This window comes from Myotis davidii, unplaced genomic scaffold, assembly GCF_000327345.1.
Source record: "Myotis davidii unplaced genomic scaffold, ASM32734v1 scaffold1687, whole genome shotgun sequence".
NCBI classification, from domain to species: Eukaryota; Metazoa; Chordata; class Mammalia; order Chiroptera; family Vespertilionidae; genus Myotis; species Myotis davidii.
In genome coordinates, this window is record NW_006297834.1 from 131825 (window position 1) to 146762 (window position 14938).

The 14938-nt window shown below is 51.0% G+C and overlaps 1 protein-coding gene across 5 annotated transcripts; it reads right to left on the minus strand.

Annotated features, from left to right (window-relative positions):
* Window positions 1-10341: 10341 nt before the first annotated feature.
* On the minus strand, window positions 10342-14932 carry JMJD4 (jumonji domain containing 4). 5 transcript variants are annotated; one of them, XM_015570448.1, is made up of 6 exons: window positions 14531-14932; window positions 14113-14278; window positions 12322-12447; window positions 11732-11978; window positions 11063-11137; window positions 10342-10740 (listed from the first exon to the last, which is right to left on the minus strand). In XM_015570448.1, the coding sequence occupies exons 1-6, from the start codon at window positions 14793-14795 to the stop codon at window positions 10441-10443; spliced, it is 1179 nt and encodes a 392-aa protein (XP_015425934.1). In that variant the 5' UTR covers window positions 14796-14932; the 3' UTR covers window positions 10342-10440. The 5 variants fall into 5 exon arrangements, with proteins under 5 accessions (XP_015425934.1, XP_006773745.1, XP_015425936.1 ...); XM_006773682.2 differs by having other exon boundaries at window positions 11063-11209; XM_015570450.1 differs by lacking the exon at window positions 14113-14278 and having other exon boundaries at window positions 11063-11209.
* Between the last annotated feature and the right edge of the window lie 6 nt (window positions 14933-14938).

Below are 14938 nucleotides of genomic sequence, written 5' to 3' on the forward strand. Positions count from 1 at the left end.
GCCACCCTCGAGTTCCGCCTGCTGCCAGACAGTCCAGTTTCTCCTCATATGAGTCTGGTCCCCAGAGACTCACCTGGAACTGGAGTTCAGAGCAGTCGGGAGCTTGAAACTCCCTCCCAATTGAAAAAGACAACCATGTCCTCAGTTGCCAGCCCTTTCCACGTGTGTCTCTGTACCTCTGCACTTTACTTCCACACTTCCTCTGAGTCTCAGCTTGCTTTTCTCTTTCCTTTCTAGTTGTCGAATTTCCACTCAGCCATCCTTCCTGTGGTTCTGGATGATGTTCATTTTGTCTTTTAGTGTAGTTTTGAAGTGGTTGTGTGAGGCAGCAATTTCAGGTGTTTACCTATGCCACCATCTTGGTTTCTCCCTAATTTGCCAATTTTTAACATACTCATTTGGAAAATGGACTTTTGGCTTTATCGGGCACCTCCTCACCTGAATTAGTCCATTACTTCAAGGTTCTACTGTAGTGTCTTTTTATCCTCTCCTGTAGCTGGATGGAAGAGTGGAAGTCCAGATTCTTTAGGAATGGAAGTGTGAGACACTCTAGTGTGAAAGCCTTGGGAGGTCCTGGGGGAGTCCTCAGATTTGCATCTGGGTTCTTCACCTTTCTTGGTCATCTTTGGGGTCCTGGGTGTACCAGACCTCTCTGTCCTGGGTATAGTTGGTGGCCTGGTGCATCTGTCCCCTGTCCCCATGCACCAACTCCTTTGGAATCTCTGGAATGAAGCTCTGCAAAGACAGTGCTCAACAGTCAAGCAAGGAGGCTTCAAGGCATCACAACAGTGGGAAATGCCCATCTGGCCCTTAAGTCAGGCACAGAGGAGCATCTACACTGATCTCCAGCTAGGGAGGAAACAAAAGGATGCTTCCAGGGCTCAGGTTTAATAGTGGGTAGAGAAACTTGATCTCCAGCATTCTGCTTCCTATCCTGCCAGCCATGACCTGGGGTAGAAACATAACAGAACTGACAGGCATCCAATACCTAATAACCTGCTTCTGTCCAGGATGAGCACCCCTCACCCCAATATTTCCCTTATCACCCTCCAACACACATATATACACAAATGTGCAAAATGAGGGGAAAGGGGTGAGCGGCTGCCCAGGTGGAAACACAGTTGTTGCCTGGCCTGGATTCCCCTACTTTGGACTGTGTTACCTTAGACTGCCTTGAGCCAAATGGCCAGAGGCATTGGAGGTGAGGGATCAGGCAATGTCTACAGCAACAGAAACATCTCTCACTCTGGGCTTTCCTCAGCCAGAGACTTGGAAAGTCAAGAGAAAACATCCTGCTCTGGTTGACGTCTGGTCAAGTGAGTTGGACAGGAGGTGGTCTCTAGATGGTGGTGTCTAGTTAACAGTATCACTAAGGATGTGAGGTCACTTCTTTGAGGTTCCATTCCCTAGGCTCCTTTCTCCAATCAGACTCAGCCAAAGCATTTCTGGGATGTTAAAAGCTCACCCTCCTTGATGATGTCATCTTCAAAATTGAACATGAATATCCAACACAGCCCACCCCATCCATTCTTGTGAATGTACCAGGTTCCCAGCTTTGAGTAAAGAGCCAAGTTTATACCTCCTTTTTTCTTACAAATTCTGTGTCCTGGAAAAGCCTTTATGCCTCTCAGGGCCTCCCCATTCTCCCAACCTGCACAATGAGGTTGATGCTAGACACTATTTTCTAGGGATATCATTAGGTTTAGATAATACCTATAACTCCATGGGCTGGTGTCACAGAAAACTGATGCATAAGCATAGAGGTGGAAGAATTACAAGATTGAGTGGGACATAGCATGAAACACCACTCAAAACAGGCCTGGGTTCCAGCCATGTGAACTTGGGAAGTCACTGCCCAGCTTGATCTCAGCTACATCTTTAAGGGATTAAAAGGAGAGGAAATTCGGACATTGTTATCCACATCATAAAACCTTCCAGTGGCCTCCTGTTAAACTTAGAATCACACCCTGTGCCTCATATCGGTCCATGTGGTGGGAGCCTCCTGGGATAATGAAAGGAACTTCAATTCTTCCTCTGCTGGCCCTAGGTGTCCAGTTCCTTCACTAGGCCTAGACAAAGACCCTGATACCACTTCCAAATGAGGACCCGAGGCTCCAACGAGGATGGTTGTGTCCTGGACTCCGACTAGACTCATGGTCCATGCTCAGCCACATTCTATACTATACCAGGTCCTCAATCTCCCAAGTCTGCGAACTGCTCTTAGCTTGGAGGTCCACCAGGGAGCTCAGGCACAGTGGACCATCAGTGAAGGACCGAGTCCATCAAACACTTCTCCAACCATGCGGAAACCTAGGGTCACCTCTCTGTGCTCCTGAGGCCTCCTTCCCTGTAGCTCCACCACACTTAGTGGGGCTGCTCATCCTTGTTCCAGGTTCCACAGAGGTAGACACAGGACCCTAGACCCGTCCTCTCCAGGTTACTCTGCAGAAGGCCCCAGCCAGAAGGCCCCTGAGAGACTTGGGGACTCCCCTGCCTGTCAGACTGGCATTTCTTCCTCTCCCAAATATGGGGCTGTAAGTGTGCTGCTGGGAGACTAGGCAGCCCTGCCCCATGACAAAGCTGCTTCCAACCACTGTTTTTTTAATAGATTTTTTTTAGAGCGGAAGGGAGAGAGAGAGAGAAAGAAACATCAATGGGAGAGCAGAACATAGGTCAGCTGCCTCCTGCATACACACTATCAGGGATTGAGCCCACAATCCCTAGGCATGTGCCCTGACAGGGAATCAAACCAGCAACCCTTTGGTGCATGGGATGATGCCCAACCAACTGAGCCACATTGGCCAGGGCCCAACTACTTTCTTGATCCTCTTCTCAACTCCAGCTTACTGTTCCTTTGCAGTCCCCAAACCCAGGCATTGTTCCAAACAGAAAGTATTTCTCTGTGTGTGGAGGGAGGGGGTTAGGCAGGGGAGTGTGCAGAAAGTATAAATAGGGGTTAGGGTTAGGGGTTTGAGCTTAGACTTGGGTTTATAGATTGGGGTTAAAATTAAGAGCCAGGGTCAAGGTTAAAGGATTATGGTTAGGTTTAGGGTTAAGGGTAAATGGTCAGGGGGTTAGGGATAGAGGGTTAGGTTTAAATTAGGTTTACGGATTATTGTTAGGGTAGATTTAGGCTTAGAGTTAGGTTTAGGGTTATGGTTATGGTTAGATTTTAAGTTAGGATTAGTTTTAAGGTGAGAATTTGGGGGTTAGACTGATGGTGAGGATAAGAGGTTAAGATTAGTGGTAGGGTGAGGGTGAGTGCAAGGGTTAATGTTAGGGCTAAAGTTAGGTCTAGGGATAGGGTTAAGGGTTAGGGAGAGGGGTTGGGGTAATGGCGAGGGTAGGGTTGAGGTTTTGTAGGGATAGAACTAGTGTCACACTTCTGGTACCTCAGAATCTCTGCAGAGTCCTCAGACCCGATAAGAGTTAACTTCCTTGGTGGCTTTTCATGTGGATAAACCATTGAAAGAGCAATCTGTTTCCTCTGGGAAGCATCACTCACATAGTGACCAACCAAGGGAAAAGTCTCTGTCAATGGGATATGGGTAACCAAGTGGGTGTTAGGTTATATTAGGAGGAGGCATCATTTAGGGTTGAGTAACAGTGCATGTGAGGAGCGTGTGGAAACAAGGTGCTCATGGACTTTGAAACCTGTGAGAAATGGGTGCTGGGTTATCTGTGGATGATCTGACTGGATCAGTATGTCCTGCTTCTGAACCATTGCCTGGCCAGAATAAACCACCCCCAATATCAGCAAATAAAGGAAGTCCCAGGACGGGCAGGGAACTCTCCAGGCTATTCCTTCAAAGGCTTTCTGCTGAGATTCCAGTGTCACATTCCATCAAATCACTAAGGAGTGGTGCTTTCTCCTGATATCTGTGGCTGCATCTTTGATTCTAGGGACAGGAGTCCTGCACCAGGTCTGTCTCCTGGTCTCACTATTAACACCCAAGGGAATTGTGCATGACTAGGGTTTCAGTGGTGGACTTCAGCCTGGGAATACTTACTTGGATGTGGCACTGGGGTTTCTCTTCAAGGCAAGAGGGTGTTTTATGTCTTTTAAACGTTGCATGGAAAGATGATCATGTTGGTGAACATTCCTCTACCTGAAGCTCCAGAGCTAGTGCCAGCTGCATTGCCAGCTCAACAACAGCTCAAGTGTTAGAGCCATCATCAGCCCCAGAGCTAGAACTATAGCACCAGCTCAACCAGAGCCAAATCTGGCTCTAGTACCACTTCCAGATTTAGAGACAGTACCCATTACAGAGTTACAGCAAGTTCTAGCATAGGTGGAACCAGCTCCAGCACCAACTCTGCCAACAATTCTAGAACTAGCCACTTCTAGCACCAGTGCTAGCATGAGCATCAGCTCTAGTACAGCTTCAGAGGTAGAGTCAGCACAAATTCTAAAGCCAAAGCCAGCTTCAGCACCAGCTTCAATGCTAAAGCCAGCTCCAGTGCCATATTTAAAGCAGCTCTAGCACCGTCTCTGGAGCTAGAGCCAGCCTCACCATTTTTGCCAGAGCTGAAGTGAACACCAGAGTTAGGGCCAACTTCAGCACCAGCTCTTGCATCAGCTCCCGAGTAAGAGTCAGCTCTGGCACCAACTCTAGAGACAGAGACTGCTATATCACCAACTCCTATGTCAGCTCCAGCTATAGATCTAGAATCATCTCTAAAACTAATTCCAAAGCCAGAGTCAGCACCAATTCTGAGCTAGAATCAAATCCAACACCAATTCTGACACTAGTTCCAAGCTGGAGTCCACACCAGTGCCAGCTTCTGCATCAGGAGGCTCTGGCATGAGCTACAGAGCTAGAGCCAGTGCCAAATCCTGAACTAGAACTAGTCTCAGTACCAATTCTAGCACCTGCACCAGAATTAGGTCCAGCACCAGGTCTACAAACAACCCAAGATAGAGAGAGCCCTATCACTACCTCCCAAGCCAGCTGTAGCACCAGCCAGCTCTAGCAGCAACTCCAGAGCTCCATCACCAGATCCACAGCTAGGGCCTGCTTCAGCATGCACTCCTGGGCTCTAGTCAGCTCCAGCACCAGATCCAGAGGTAGGATGAGACCCAGCTCTGGCTGTAGTTATTATCATTTTCAGAAGAACAACTTTTGCTTTATTTTTTTCTCTGTTCTCTATTATTCCCCTTCTGTTCTAATATTTTTTAGCTTTACTTTTTTAGTTCACAATGGGCATCTTCTGACCCTTGGCAATTGCCAGCCCCAGGACCACTTCTATAGGGTGTGGCTCATCAGGTAGCTAGACAGAAGTGGCCCTAGCCAGCCAGGCACCTCCCTCCCAACCTGCCAGCCCAGGCCACTTCCAGACTCGTCTCACCATTAGACCTCTGTTCTGGCTGTGTATGACGTCAGACTGTTGACAGGCTGACCTGGATTCCTAGGGCTCACTTGCTGCTTTGGGTGCCTATTGCTCTCTGGGAACCAGAGGACTAGCTGTCCCTTTGCAGGTACAGGTGGGTTCCTGTCACCTAAGCCAATAGGCAGCCAGAGCACCCACTAGGTCTGAAGACTGCAGTTCTCATGTCTACATTACCTGCCTGTGAACGTCCCAGGTTCCTGGCCCAGCCTCTCACCTCTCTAGCCTTTGTCAGCACATGGAATTGCAAAGATCCCATCATCAAGTCTTGCCTACCCATCCTCTGGGAGAGACCCACCCATCACATAAGTGGCTCTTCACCAGGTGAACAGGAGACAGCTAAGTCCCACTGATGTTCTCTGGCTCCCCTGCAAGTGCCAGACACAAAGGATTTTGAGACTACAGGAGGTGGGGTTAGTGGGAAGGGAAGATTTCAGAGGAGGTATGATTGTATTTTTGTATAAAAGGTAAAAAAAAAAATCTTATTACAATATTTGTTGTGAAAAGTGAAAGCTACACTTGAGTATTATATTGAAGTACTAGAGATCCAGTGCACAAAATTAGTGCACTTGGGGGGGGGTGTCCCTTGCCCAGCCTGCACCCTCCAATCTGGGACCCCTCGGGGATGTCTGACTGCCAATTTAGATCCCTGTGGGATCGGGCCTAAACTGGCAGTCAGACATCCCTCACAATCCGGTACTGCTGGCTCCTAACCGCTTGCCTGCCTGCCTGCCCCTAAACCGCTTCTGCCTGTCAACCTGATCCCCCCTAACCGCTCCCCTGATGGCCTGATTAACACCTAACTGCTCCCTTGCCAGCCTGATCACCTCCAACTGTCCTCCCCTGCCGGCCTGGTAGCCCCAAACTGCCCTCCCCTGCCCTCCCCTGCAGGCCTGGTTACCCTCAACTGCCCTCCCTTGCAGTCGCCCCCGCCCCCAACTGCCTTCCCCTGCTGGCCTGGTTGTCAACTGCCCTCCCCTGCTGGCCTGATCTCACCCCCAATGGCCCTCCTCTGCTGGCCAATTTGGTTCTAATTGGTCAATTTCTATGCCAGTCAGCGTCAAAAACTCCGCCTCCTAGGCAGCCATTGGCTCCTCACACTTCACCTATTTGGTTCTGATTGTTCGGTGTCTATGCCAGTCAGCGTCTCTGGGCCTATCAATGGGGCCTGATCAGAAAGGTGGGGCTGATCAGCAGCCCTAGTGGAGGCCTGGAGAGAAATGGAGGCGCAGCTGCTGGAGAGAAAGAGGGAAGTGCTGATCAACAGCTGCCACAGAGGCTACGGATTAGACCCTGCTTCTCTCTTCAAGCCTCTCTCCAGGCCTGATTTGCACACCCCTCAGCAGTCAGTGCTGGGTTGCCATGGCAACCCAGCGCTGACTGCAAGACTCACTTCCAGTTGGTTGAGCCTCTGGTCATGATGGACCCAGGGTTTTTACATATTAGGATGTTTCTACTATAGCCTGGAAGTTGTGGTTTTGCTCTTCATTTCCTGTTAAATCAGACTCATTCCTTGTAAGTTTTGCAGAACCATTCGTTTATTTTAGGTGGGAGAAGGGCCAGCTCCTTCCCTGGACCTGAGGCACATGCCCAAGTCCCACTTCCTCAGAGGACAGGTTCATTCCAGTGTTGTGAACCTGGGCCAGGAGCAGAGACAGCCCCTCAAAATTCCTGGGATTAGAGGTTGAAGGTACTTACACAGGCAGAGCTACAGCCCCTGAAATTGGGCGTCTTTAAAAATAGCACTTGTCAGGGCCACTTCCTGCCCCAGGACAGTGGCTGCCTTTCTACACTTTGAGGAAAAAGGAACACTTTCTGCTTCCCTTGCTGAGGTATCTTTTGACTGCCAATTGGGGAACTGTAGTTTTTAAAGTCAAACTGGAATTCATCAACACTAAATGGGAAAAATTGTAAAATAGATTAAAACATACAATGTAGAAAGGAAAAGGCCAGAGGAAGATTAGCCAAGAAAATGAGGGCAGGCAGGACTCCATCCTGTCCCAAGGGCCCTGCAGTTGGCCTTTCACCTAGATTTGAATCGTCCTGGGAGAGAGCCCCTAGCCGCCCACCCCCTCAATTCAGGTACAGTGTTCACTCCCTTCCTGCTCACCCTGAGGAATGTGCTTCGGTTTTGTCATGGGGGTGTAACCTTTGCAGTGGGGTGGGCTGATAGATGTAGCCTGGTGGGCAGTGGGGAGTGCAAGCAGGACTGATGTCACAAGCAGCAGGAACACGTCATTACCAATTGAATACTGCAGTGCTTCCAACCCTAGAGAAAGACACCTATCTTGAGCTCACATGAGCACTCTCTGGGGCTTTCCCCAGGATCAGGGCTTAAGGGCTAACAGCAGACTCAGCAGGGAGCTTCTTGGACAGACACAACCTCCAGTCTATCACTTATTTGAAGAGCTCCAGAATATACAGCATGTAAAGGCAGGAGCAGGGTGAAATGTGGGGCAGTTGAGTTATCCCTTCCCCCATAATGGCTACAATTATCCCCTGTGCAGGGCCCAGTGACTGTGCAAGTAGACATAGTAGAGAGCAAAATGGTGCAAGTGACTGTTCAACCAGTGATTGTGAGGTGATTATTGATGGCTTAGTGGAACTCGAATAGTGTAGGGCTAATGTGCAAGAAAAGACTGAATTGACATGCATCAGTAGTTGTTGACTTGCAGTGAATGTGCAAGCACTGGTTCACAGTGGTGCAGTATGGGAGCTGGAAAGAGCAGAATGGTGAATAGCGGTTGGTAACCAGAAAGTGTTCAGAGTGGCTCTTGCACAGGTAGTGTGCAACAAGATACTGTTTAACAGCACACGGTGGCTGTGAAAAGCGAGTTGTGAGCATTAGAAAAGCAGTTGTTAAATGCCACAGAGGGTGTGCTGGAGGAAAAGTTGGATGGAGTGAGATGCATGCACACAGATTGGTTGTTGAGCTGCACATGGTGGGGAAAAGTTGACTGTGAATGGCAAACACTGGGTGTGCAAAGTGTGAGGTTGAATGGAGAATGAGACCGTGGCTCTTGAATTACACAGTGTGCAGTTATTGATTAGTAGAGAGGGCATGCAAACAGTGGAAGTTGGTTGGTATACAACAAGTGTGCAATGGGTGGTTGCAGAATTACACAGCGATATGAATAGTTTAGTCACACACTATGGCAAACCAGTGGTTGAAAAACACCCAGGAGCCCTAGCTGGTTTGGCTCAGTGGATAGAGCGTTGGCCTGCAGATCGAAGGGCCCCAGGTTTGAATCTGGTCAAAAGGACATAACTTGGTTGCAGGCTTCTCCCCAGCCCAGGCCCTGGTCGGGGCTCATGCAGGAGGTAACCAATCGATGTATTTCTCTCACATCAATATTTCTCTCTCTCTAAAAATCAATGGAAAAATATCCTCGGGTAAGGATTAAAAACAAACAAACAAAACACTCAGGGAATTGTACTGAGGGAGTCAAATGGAAGAGCATGGGTGCAGGTAAGTACACCAAGGGGGTGGGGGGTTATTGGATTGCCTGTAGTAACTGTGCAAGGAGACTGCTGAATGTCAGTGTGGGTGTGTTAAGAAGTGGGTGCTGGAGTAAGCAGTGACTGCTGAATCCAAACGAACAAGCAGGGTGATGACACTGGTCACATTTATACGCCAAAGTGGCAAGGCCACAGCACCACTTGGTCAAACACCAGTGTGGATATGCCCTCAAAGGTTTTTAGATGAGATTTATGTTTAACTCAGTAGACTGAGTAAAGCAAATGACCCTGCCATAATGTGGGTGGGCCCTGTCTAATCAGTTGAGGCCTTAAGAGCAAGGACCAAGGTTTATGAAGAAGCAATTTTGCCTCCAGACTACAACACAGAAACTTTGCCGGAGTCCAGCCTTTGGATCCAGGAACATAATGTCAACTCTTCTCTGGGGCTCCAGCCTTCTCTGCCGATTCACACTCACCAGCCCCATTTCTTTTCATACAGCTTGGTTCTGCTTCCCTGGAGAGCATTCATACCATCACAGTGACACACAGGTGTGCAGGGGGTAGAAATTGGATGGTGCAGATAAGCATGCAGAGGTTAAAATGTAGAACAGTGTGTAATAATTGATTTGCTTGGCACAGAAGAGATGTGTAAGGGTTGGGAAATAGATGGAAAGAATGAGTGTGCAGAATGGCTATTGCAACAAGTAGGTGGGTGGTGCAGAATGAATGTGCAAGGTGTGGAAGAGGCCTGGACTCCATCTGGCCTACAGGTAGATCCTCTTACTGCTGGTTGGGAGCAAAGGGCTGTCCCTGAATGAGGTCTCTGAAGGGGAAGGTGTTGCTGCAGCAAGCAAAAGAGAGGCAACAGGTGTTCTGACTTGCCACTTACTGTCAGCAGGGCTGAGTGTCCCCTGAATACAGTGCCTGTGATACCTGAAGGGTTGGCCTAGAGCACAGACCAATATGACATCTCTGGCTCAGGACCTTGCCAAGGGGGCCAGGGGCCAGTGGAGGAAAGGAGGGAGCTATTTGAACAGTGCTTCGAATGTGGGATAGACATAGGTCCTGCAGCATGGAGGTGCCGAGGGCCCGTCTCTACCAACTCCAGGGGGCTTGCTCCAGAGGAATCGGCGTGGACTCTGGGGGGTGTGATGCTACTGTAGAGTGGGCCTGCAAGACAATTCATTACCCTGTGCTGCTGTGGATGGGAAGCCCATCAGCTTGGTGCTGGTCTCTGCGAAGGGCAGGCTAGGGACACCAAGAAAAATCAGCCACATGCTGCTCACACTCCTGAGTCCCCAGCATACCCACAGCCTTGCCACAGGTTCAAGCTACCAACAACTCTTCACCCACCCGCTCACGAGATCTGAGTCTTCAGTCCTGCTGGGCCTTCCAAGGACAAGGAACCTGGACCCTCTGAACAGGCACTGAAGTCTGGGATGCCAGGACACTACCAGACCCTTAAGAGCAGGAACATATCTGGGAGGCTACATGTCCCAGCCCACAGAGGATGGAGCTTTATTTCTGAAAGGGACCCTGGCGCAGGGCCTTGAGGGTCCTTGTCAGGCTGCCAACTAACGCTCATGGCACATACTAAAGAGGCTCTGTGGTGGCCAGGGCCTCCTGCAGCTGCTGTAGGAGGTCCTCTGGTTGCGGCAAAAACCTGCTGGTGTCCACTCTCTGGAAGTCGGGGTTGACCACCACAGATGCCAGCACCTCAGCAATCCGGCTGATGTCAAAAATGGTGTGCTGGAGGCCCAGCCCAGAGTCCTCACTGCACTGCAGTTCACCAGGGCCTATCTTCTTCACTAGGAGGAGCCTCCTTTCAGCAATGACCTTGAGGAATTGGTAAAATTCTTCAAAATTAATTCCGGTGCAGGACTTCATGATGACCTGGAGCAGAAAGGAGAGGCCAGTGAGCTACTGCTCACCTGCAACTCCAGGCAAGTTTCTGCTGACTGTGGACAGAGTCCCAGCTGCAAAGGATCCCAAGCCATGGACCAGTCTTTGAGGATGGAGACAGATACCTAGGGGCCAGCCAGTGATGGATTGGTCTGAGCCCTGGTTATCTGCCTCAGCCCCGGATTGACCCTCTTACCAGCAAACCAGGTAGCCACCTCTCCCCTCACTGTAGCCTGTCTCTGGTGAGCTCCCGCCAACCTCCCACGCCTTGGCCTCTCCCTGTCCCCAGTCTTGTCCAGGCCAAACACCCCACCTGGCAGTGGTGGTGCCAGTCTGGCATGGTGTCCCTCCACTCGCTGACTTCTTGCTGCACGGCACACAGCTCCTGCTGCAGGAAATGCCACATGTTGGCCAGGTTACAGCCATTGACCCAGTTATGGTTGATGGAGATAGTGTCCTCCTGGAAGAGGCAGATTGCATGCTGTCCCCAAAAGCCCACAGGGGCACTGTCCCCTCCCCCATCCTGAGGCCCTCCCAGCCCTCCTCAGCTGAGAAAGGCTCACCCTCCTATCTCCCAGTGAGTGTCAGCAGGCAAGAAGGAACCGAGTCTGGGACCATCTGAGTCCATAGCTAGTCCAGGGTGAGGCTCCCCAGGGGCTGGACAACCCTACTGTGTGAGGACTAGGAAAGTGATGTGGGAGGGATGGAACCCTTAGCAATGCTGTGTGGGGTCAACAAGCCTACACATGGGCCCAGCCTCACTATGGCCTGCCTTACCACCCAGAGGGACAACCTGCCAACTGTGGAGTCAGTAGGGACGCCACAGCCCTCTCTCCTCAGGAAGCATCAAGAAAAGTCCAAGAGCAGGCTGAGAGGCCCAGTTGAAAGGGGCTCAAAGCCAGCCTGGTAAAACCCCATGGCATCTCTCCCTGCCTGCCTGGACTACCTCTTGGGCATGTGAAGCAGGGTGTACCCACCCTACCAGATTGTGGACTTGGTGGTGCCACCCGCTGGGCACAAACACCATCTCGCCTGCCTCCTGTGTGACCTCTAGCACAGGATGCAGGTGGCTATCCAGGAACTCAGGGGCGGTCACGTCGTACGGCAGGCCACCGTGGCAATCCCGCAGGGCTTCTTCGTGCCCTGGTGGGAAGAAGAACCACTTTTTCCTCCCGCAGATGTTGACAGACCAGCTGAAGGAGCGGAAAATGTCGGCATGGAATGGCGACCTGCGAAGAGTCCCTGTTGATGTCTCATGGCCTGGGCATGGGCTTTGGTTCTTCCAAATAGACTGGCCACACTCAGAGGCTCAAGGTCCCCAGCTCTCACACCTATCTGTGAGCCACAGGGGTGAGCCAGACCTTCCCCACTTCAGAATATCCCGCAGGAGGGACACAGGTTCTGAGCAGAGCCACGAAAGAAGGAAATGGGCTTGGAAATGCCAGACCTGGCAGCTGACTCCCTGGCCTGGCCAAGAGCAATCTCACAGAGGCTCTGAGAGTGCCAACATGGCTCAGGAGAGTGATCGGGGACAAGGTGCAGGGCAGTGGGTGGGAGTGGATACATGGTTACCAGGTGCCAGCGGGCCCCATGTAGATGAAACGGTAGTCGTCCACGTCCAGGGTGTCCCAGTATTCGTTGAGCCAGTCGGACGAGAAGTACACGGGCAAGGTGAATAAGCCCTCGGCAGAGGAGTACCTTCAGAGAGCAACTGGCATGAGGATCTTGCCATCTCCATGCTCCCAAACACAATGGTCACTGATATGAGGGTCCCTGAGCTGCCTTCCAGGGCCAGCACCAACTGCCAGGCTGAGTGGGGCCACCTCATATGACCCAGCCCTGGTCTGTCCATCGGATGACCCTAGCTGAGCTCACCCAAATATCTGAACCACGGTGATGAGACGGCCGAGGGGTGCTGTGACAGGGTTAGACCACCCATGGAGGTAGCAACCCATGTGCTCTGGGCCCTCCAACACATGGTCCAGGATTTCAGACTGTGGATTTTAGAGTTGGGTTCTAAATGCATCATTGGAATTACACTGTTTTCTGAACTTGTGGGTTGCTTTGGTGTTTTTACCCATACCAGTGACCTTGACTCTGCTGAGCAGACACAAGGCCACAGGCCCTGGCACAAGGACTGCCATGAACACCAAGGTCCTTTTCACCCTCAGCCTCTCAAATCCTTACTCCACTGGTGGATCCCACAGCCCAACTATAGGCTCTCAAACACAGGAGCATGTTAAACCTGCCCAAGGGAGAATGCCAGGCAGGCTCACACATCATACTTGGTCAGAGGCCAGGAGGAGAACCCAGTACCACCAAACCACTTGGAGTTCCCCCAACACCATGCCTTGTGCACTCAGACCCCTGCCCATTCACAAACTCTGTTCAGACAGTGCCTCCCATGTCTGCCTAGCTCAGGCCTGCTCTGCTCTCTTCATTTTACTGTTGCCAGAACACTCAGTCAATACCTAATTTCAAACAATGAAGTTTTTAGTACAGGTGTGCCCCATGCACACTTGGGATATATTTACACCAAAAAAACAATAAACAAACAACCCCTCCCCCCCCACACTCATTGCTTATCTGAAGCTCAAATCCACACTGCATAAGCATCAGGGCCTATGAGTGCCCGAGGGCCAGGATCAGTGTCTGGCCACACCTTAACCAAGTTCCATGCCCAATACAAAGAGCTGTGGCAGGAACACGGAGGACATGCTATGGGTGCTGTGGGTGGGGGCTGGCGCTGGCGTGTCTCGCGTATTCTAGCAGTGGTCTTAGAATCATATGAGCCTTAGTTCTAGTCTCATTTTACCTTTGTGAGCCTTAGTTTCCACATCAGCAAACAAGAATTCAATTTGTGCACTCATTCATCCAACATTAATTAAACACCTTTGTGCCAGCTAAGGGGAGTCTGATTAGGATGGTTTCTGCTGGTGAAAAGCATGCCCCTGGGTAGGGGAGATGGAAACAAAACCAGAAGACCCCTTAGAAAGTGGTCACAACAGTGAAAGTGAGATGTTTTCAGAGCAGCATTGCTTGAGCTCCCAGGTGGAAGTGTGTAAAGGGAGCAGACAAAGAAAGTTCTCTTTGGAGAGTTGGTGCTGCCAGTTAGATGGAAGCGCTGAGCAAATGTGACAAAGATGTAATTACCAGAGCCCACCTGCTCCTCCACCAATCCCACTCTCCACAGCAGCCAACTGCGTGCATACCATGATTTGGCCACACAGTGCTGCAGAGCTGGATTTTTTTTTATACGGATTAAAATTCCTAACTGGGGAAAAGAGGACATCGCCTGTGTGCAGCCAGGACTCACTCAAGCCTGGAAAAAGCAGTGCCGTGGCCATTGCACCACACCTTTACCTGCACAGGTGCCAGTCTTTGAGGTAGAGACAGCCCCGAGGAGAGGAGTAGTCTCTCTGGATGAACTCTTTCCAGTAGCTGATGTAATCTTTGAGGGGCATGTGTTCTTTAGGGTTCGAGTTGTATTCCTGGACCCCGCAGTTTGCCACAGGTACAACTACATCTCCTGAAAAGGGAGGGTCAGGCACATACTTTTCTGAGTCCTCCAGCTTCTTCATTCTTTGATCCTGCCCACCCTCCAACTCACTGCTTATACCGTCTCCGCATGAATTCCTTTGGGAGCCCACTCATGCCTTCTCCCCAAACCCTCGGTGGCTACCCTCATTTGCGGCCCTTGTAATATGACTAAGGGAATCTGGCAGGAGGAGAATAAGAGGACCCTGCTCTAGCCCTGGCTTGCGTTCGCCCTCAGTCCTACCATAATTCTGAAGCAGATAATCGAAGTCGGGCTTCCCACTGGGTGTCACCCAGTGCTTCCTGCTGCCCCAGTCCTCGGTGAAGGCGCTGGAGAAAACACAGGGCACGTTGGGGAGCAGGTAACTCTTGAAGAAGTCCGTGTAGGAAAAGGAGTCGGGCTTCTCGATAAAGTCCACGCGGTCCGGGGTGGGGCAGACCTTGCTGGGGAGACGCCCCCGGAGGCCTCGGAAATGGCTCTCGGCGAACACGCGCGTCTCCCTGTCCATGCCAGGCCAGGCTCTGCATCCATGGGGTGCGGGGCTGCTGAGGGCGGAGGGGACGGCTCAGGAGGGGACAAAAGGTTCTTTCGGGGGATGGAGAAGTTTCGGGCGGGAGGATCGGGAGGGGAGAAGAGGGTCTACCGAGAGCT

Bases quoted from the DNA above. Each gene is read 5' to 3' on its own strand.
- JMJD4 (XM_006773682.2), bottom strand. From the start codon at position 14,795: ATGGACAGGGAGACGCGCGTGTTCGCCGAGAGCCATTTCCGAGGCCTC. The intron at 12,448-14,112 runs GTAAAGGTGTGG...TGCTCTCTGAAG, and splicing joins AAAGACTGGCACCTGTGCAG to GTACTCCTCTGCCGAGGGCT. The intron at 11,979-12,321 runs GTAACCATGTAT...GACTCTTCGCAG, and splicing joins ATGGGGCCCGCTGGCACCTG to GTCGCCATTCCATGCCGACA.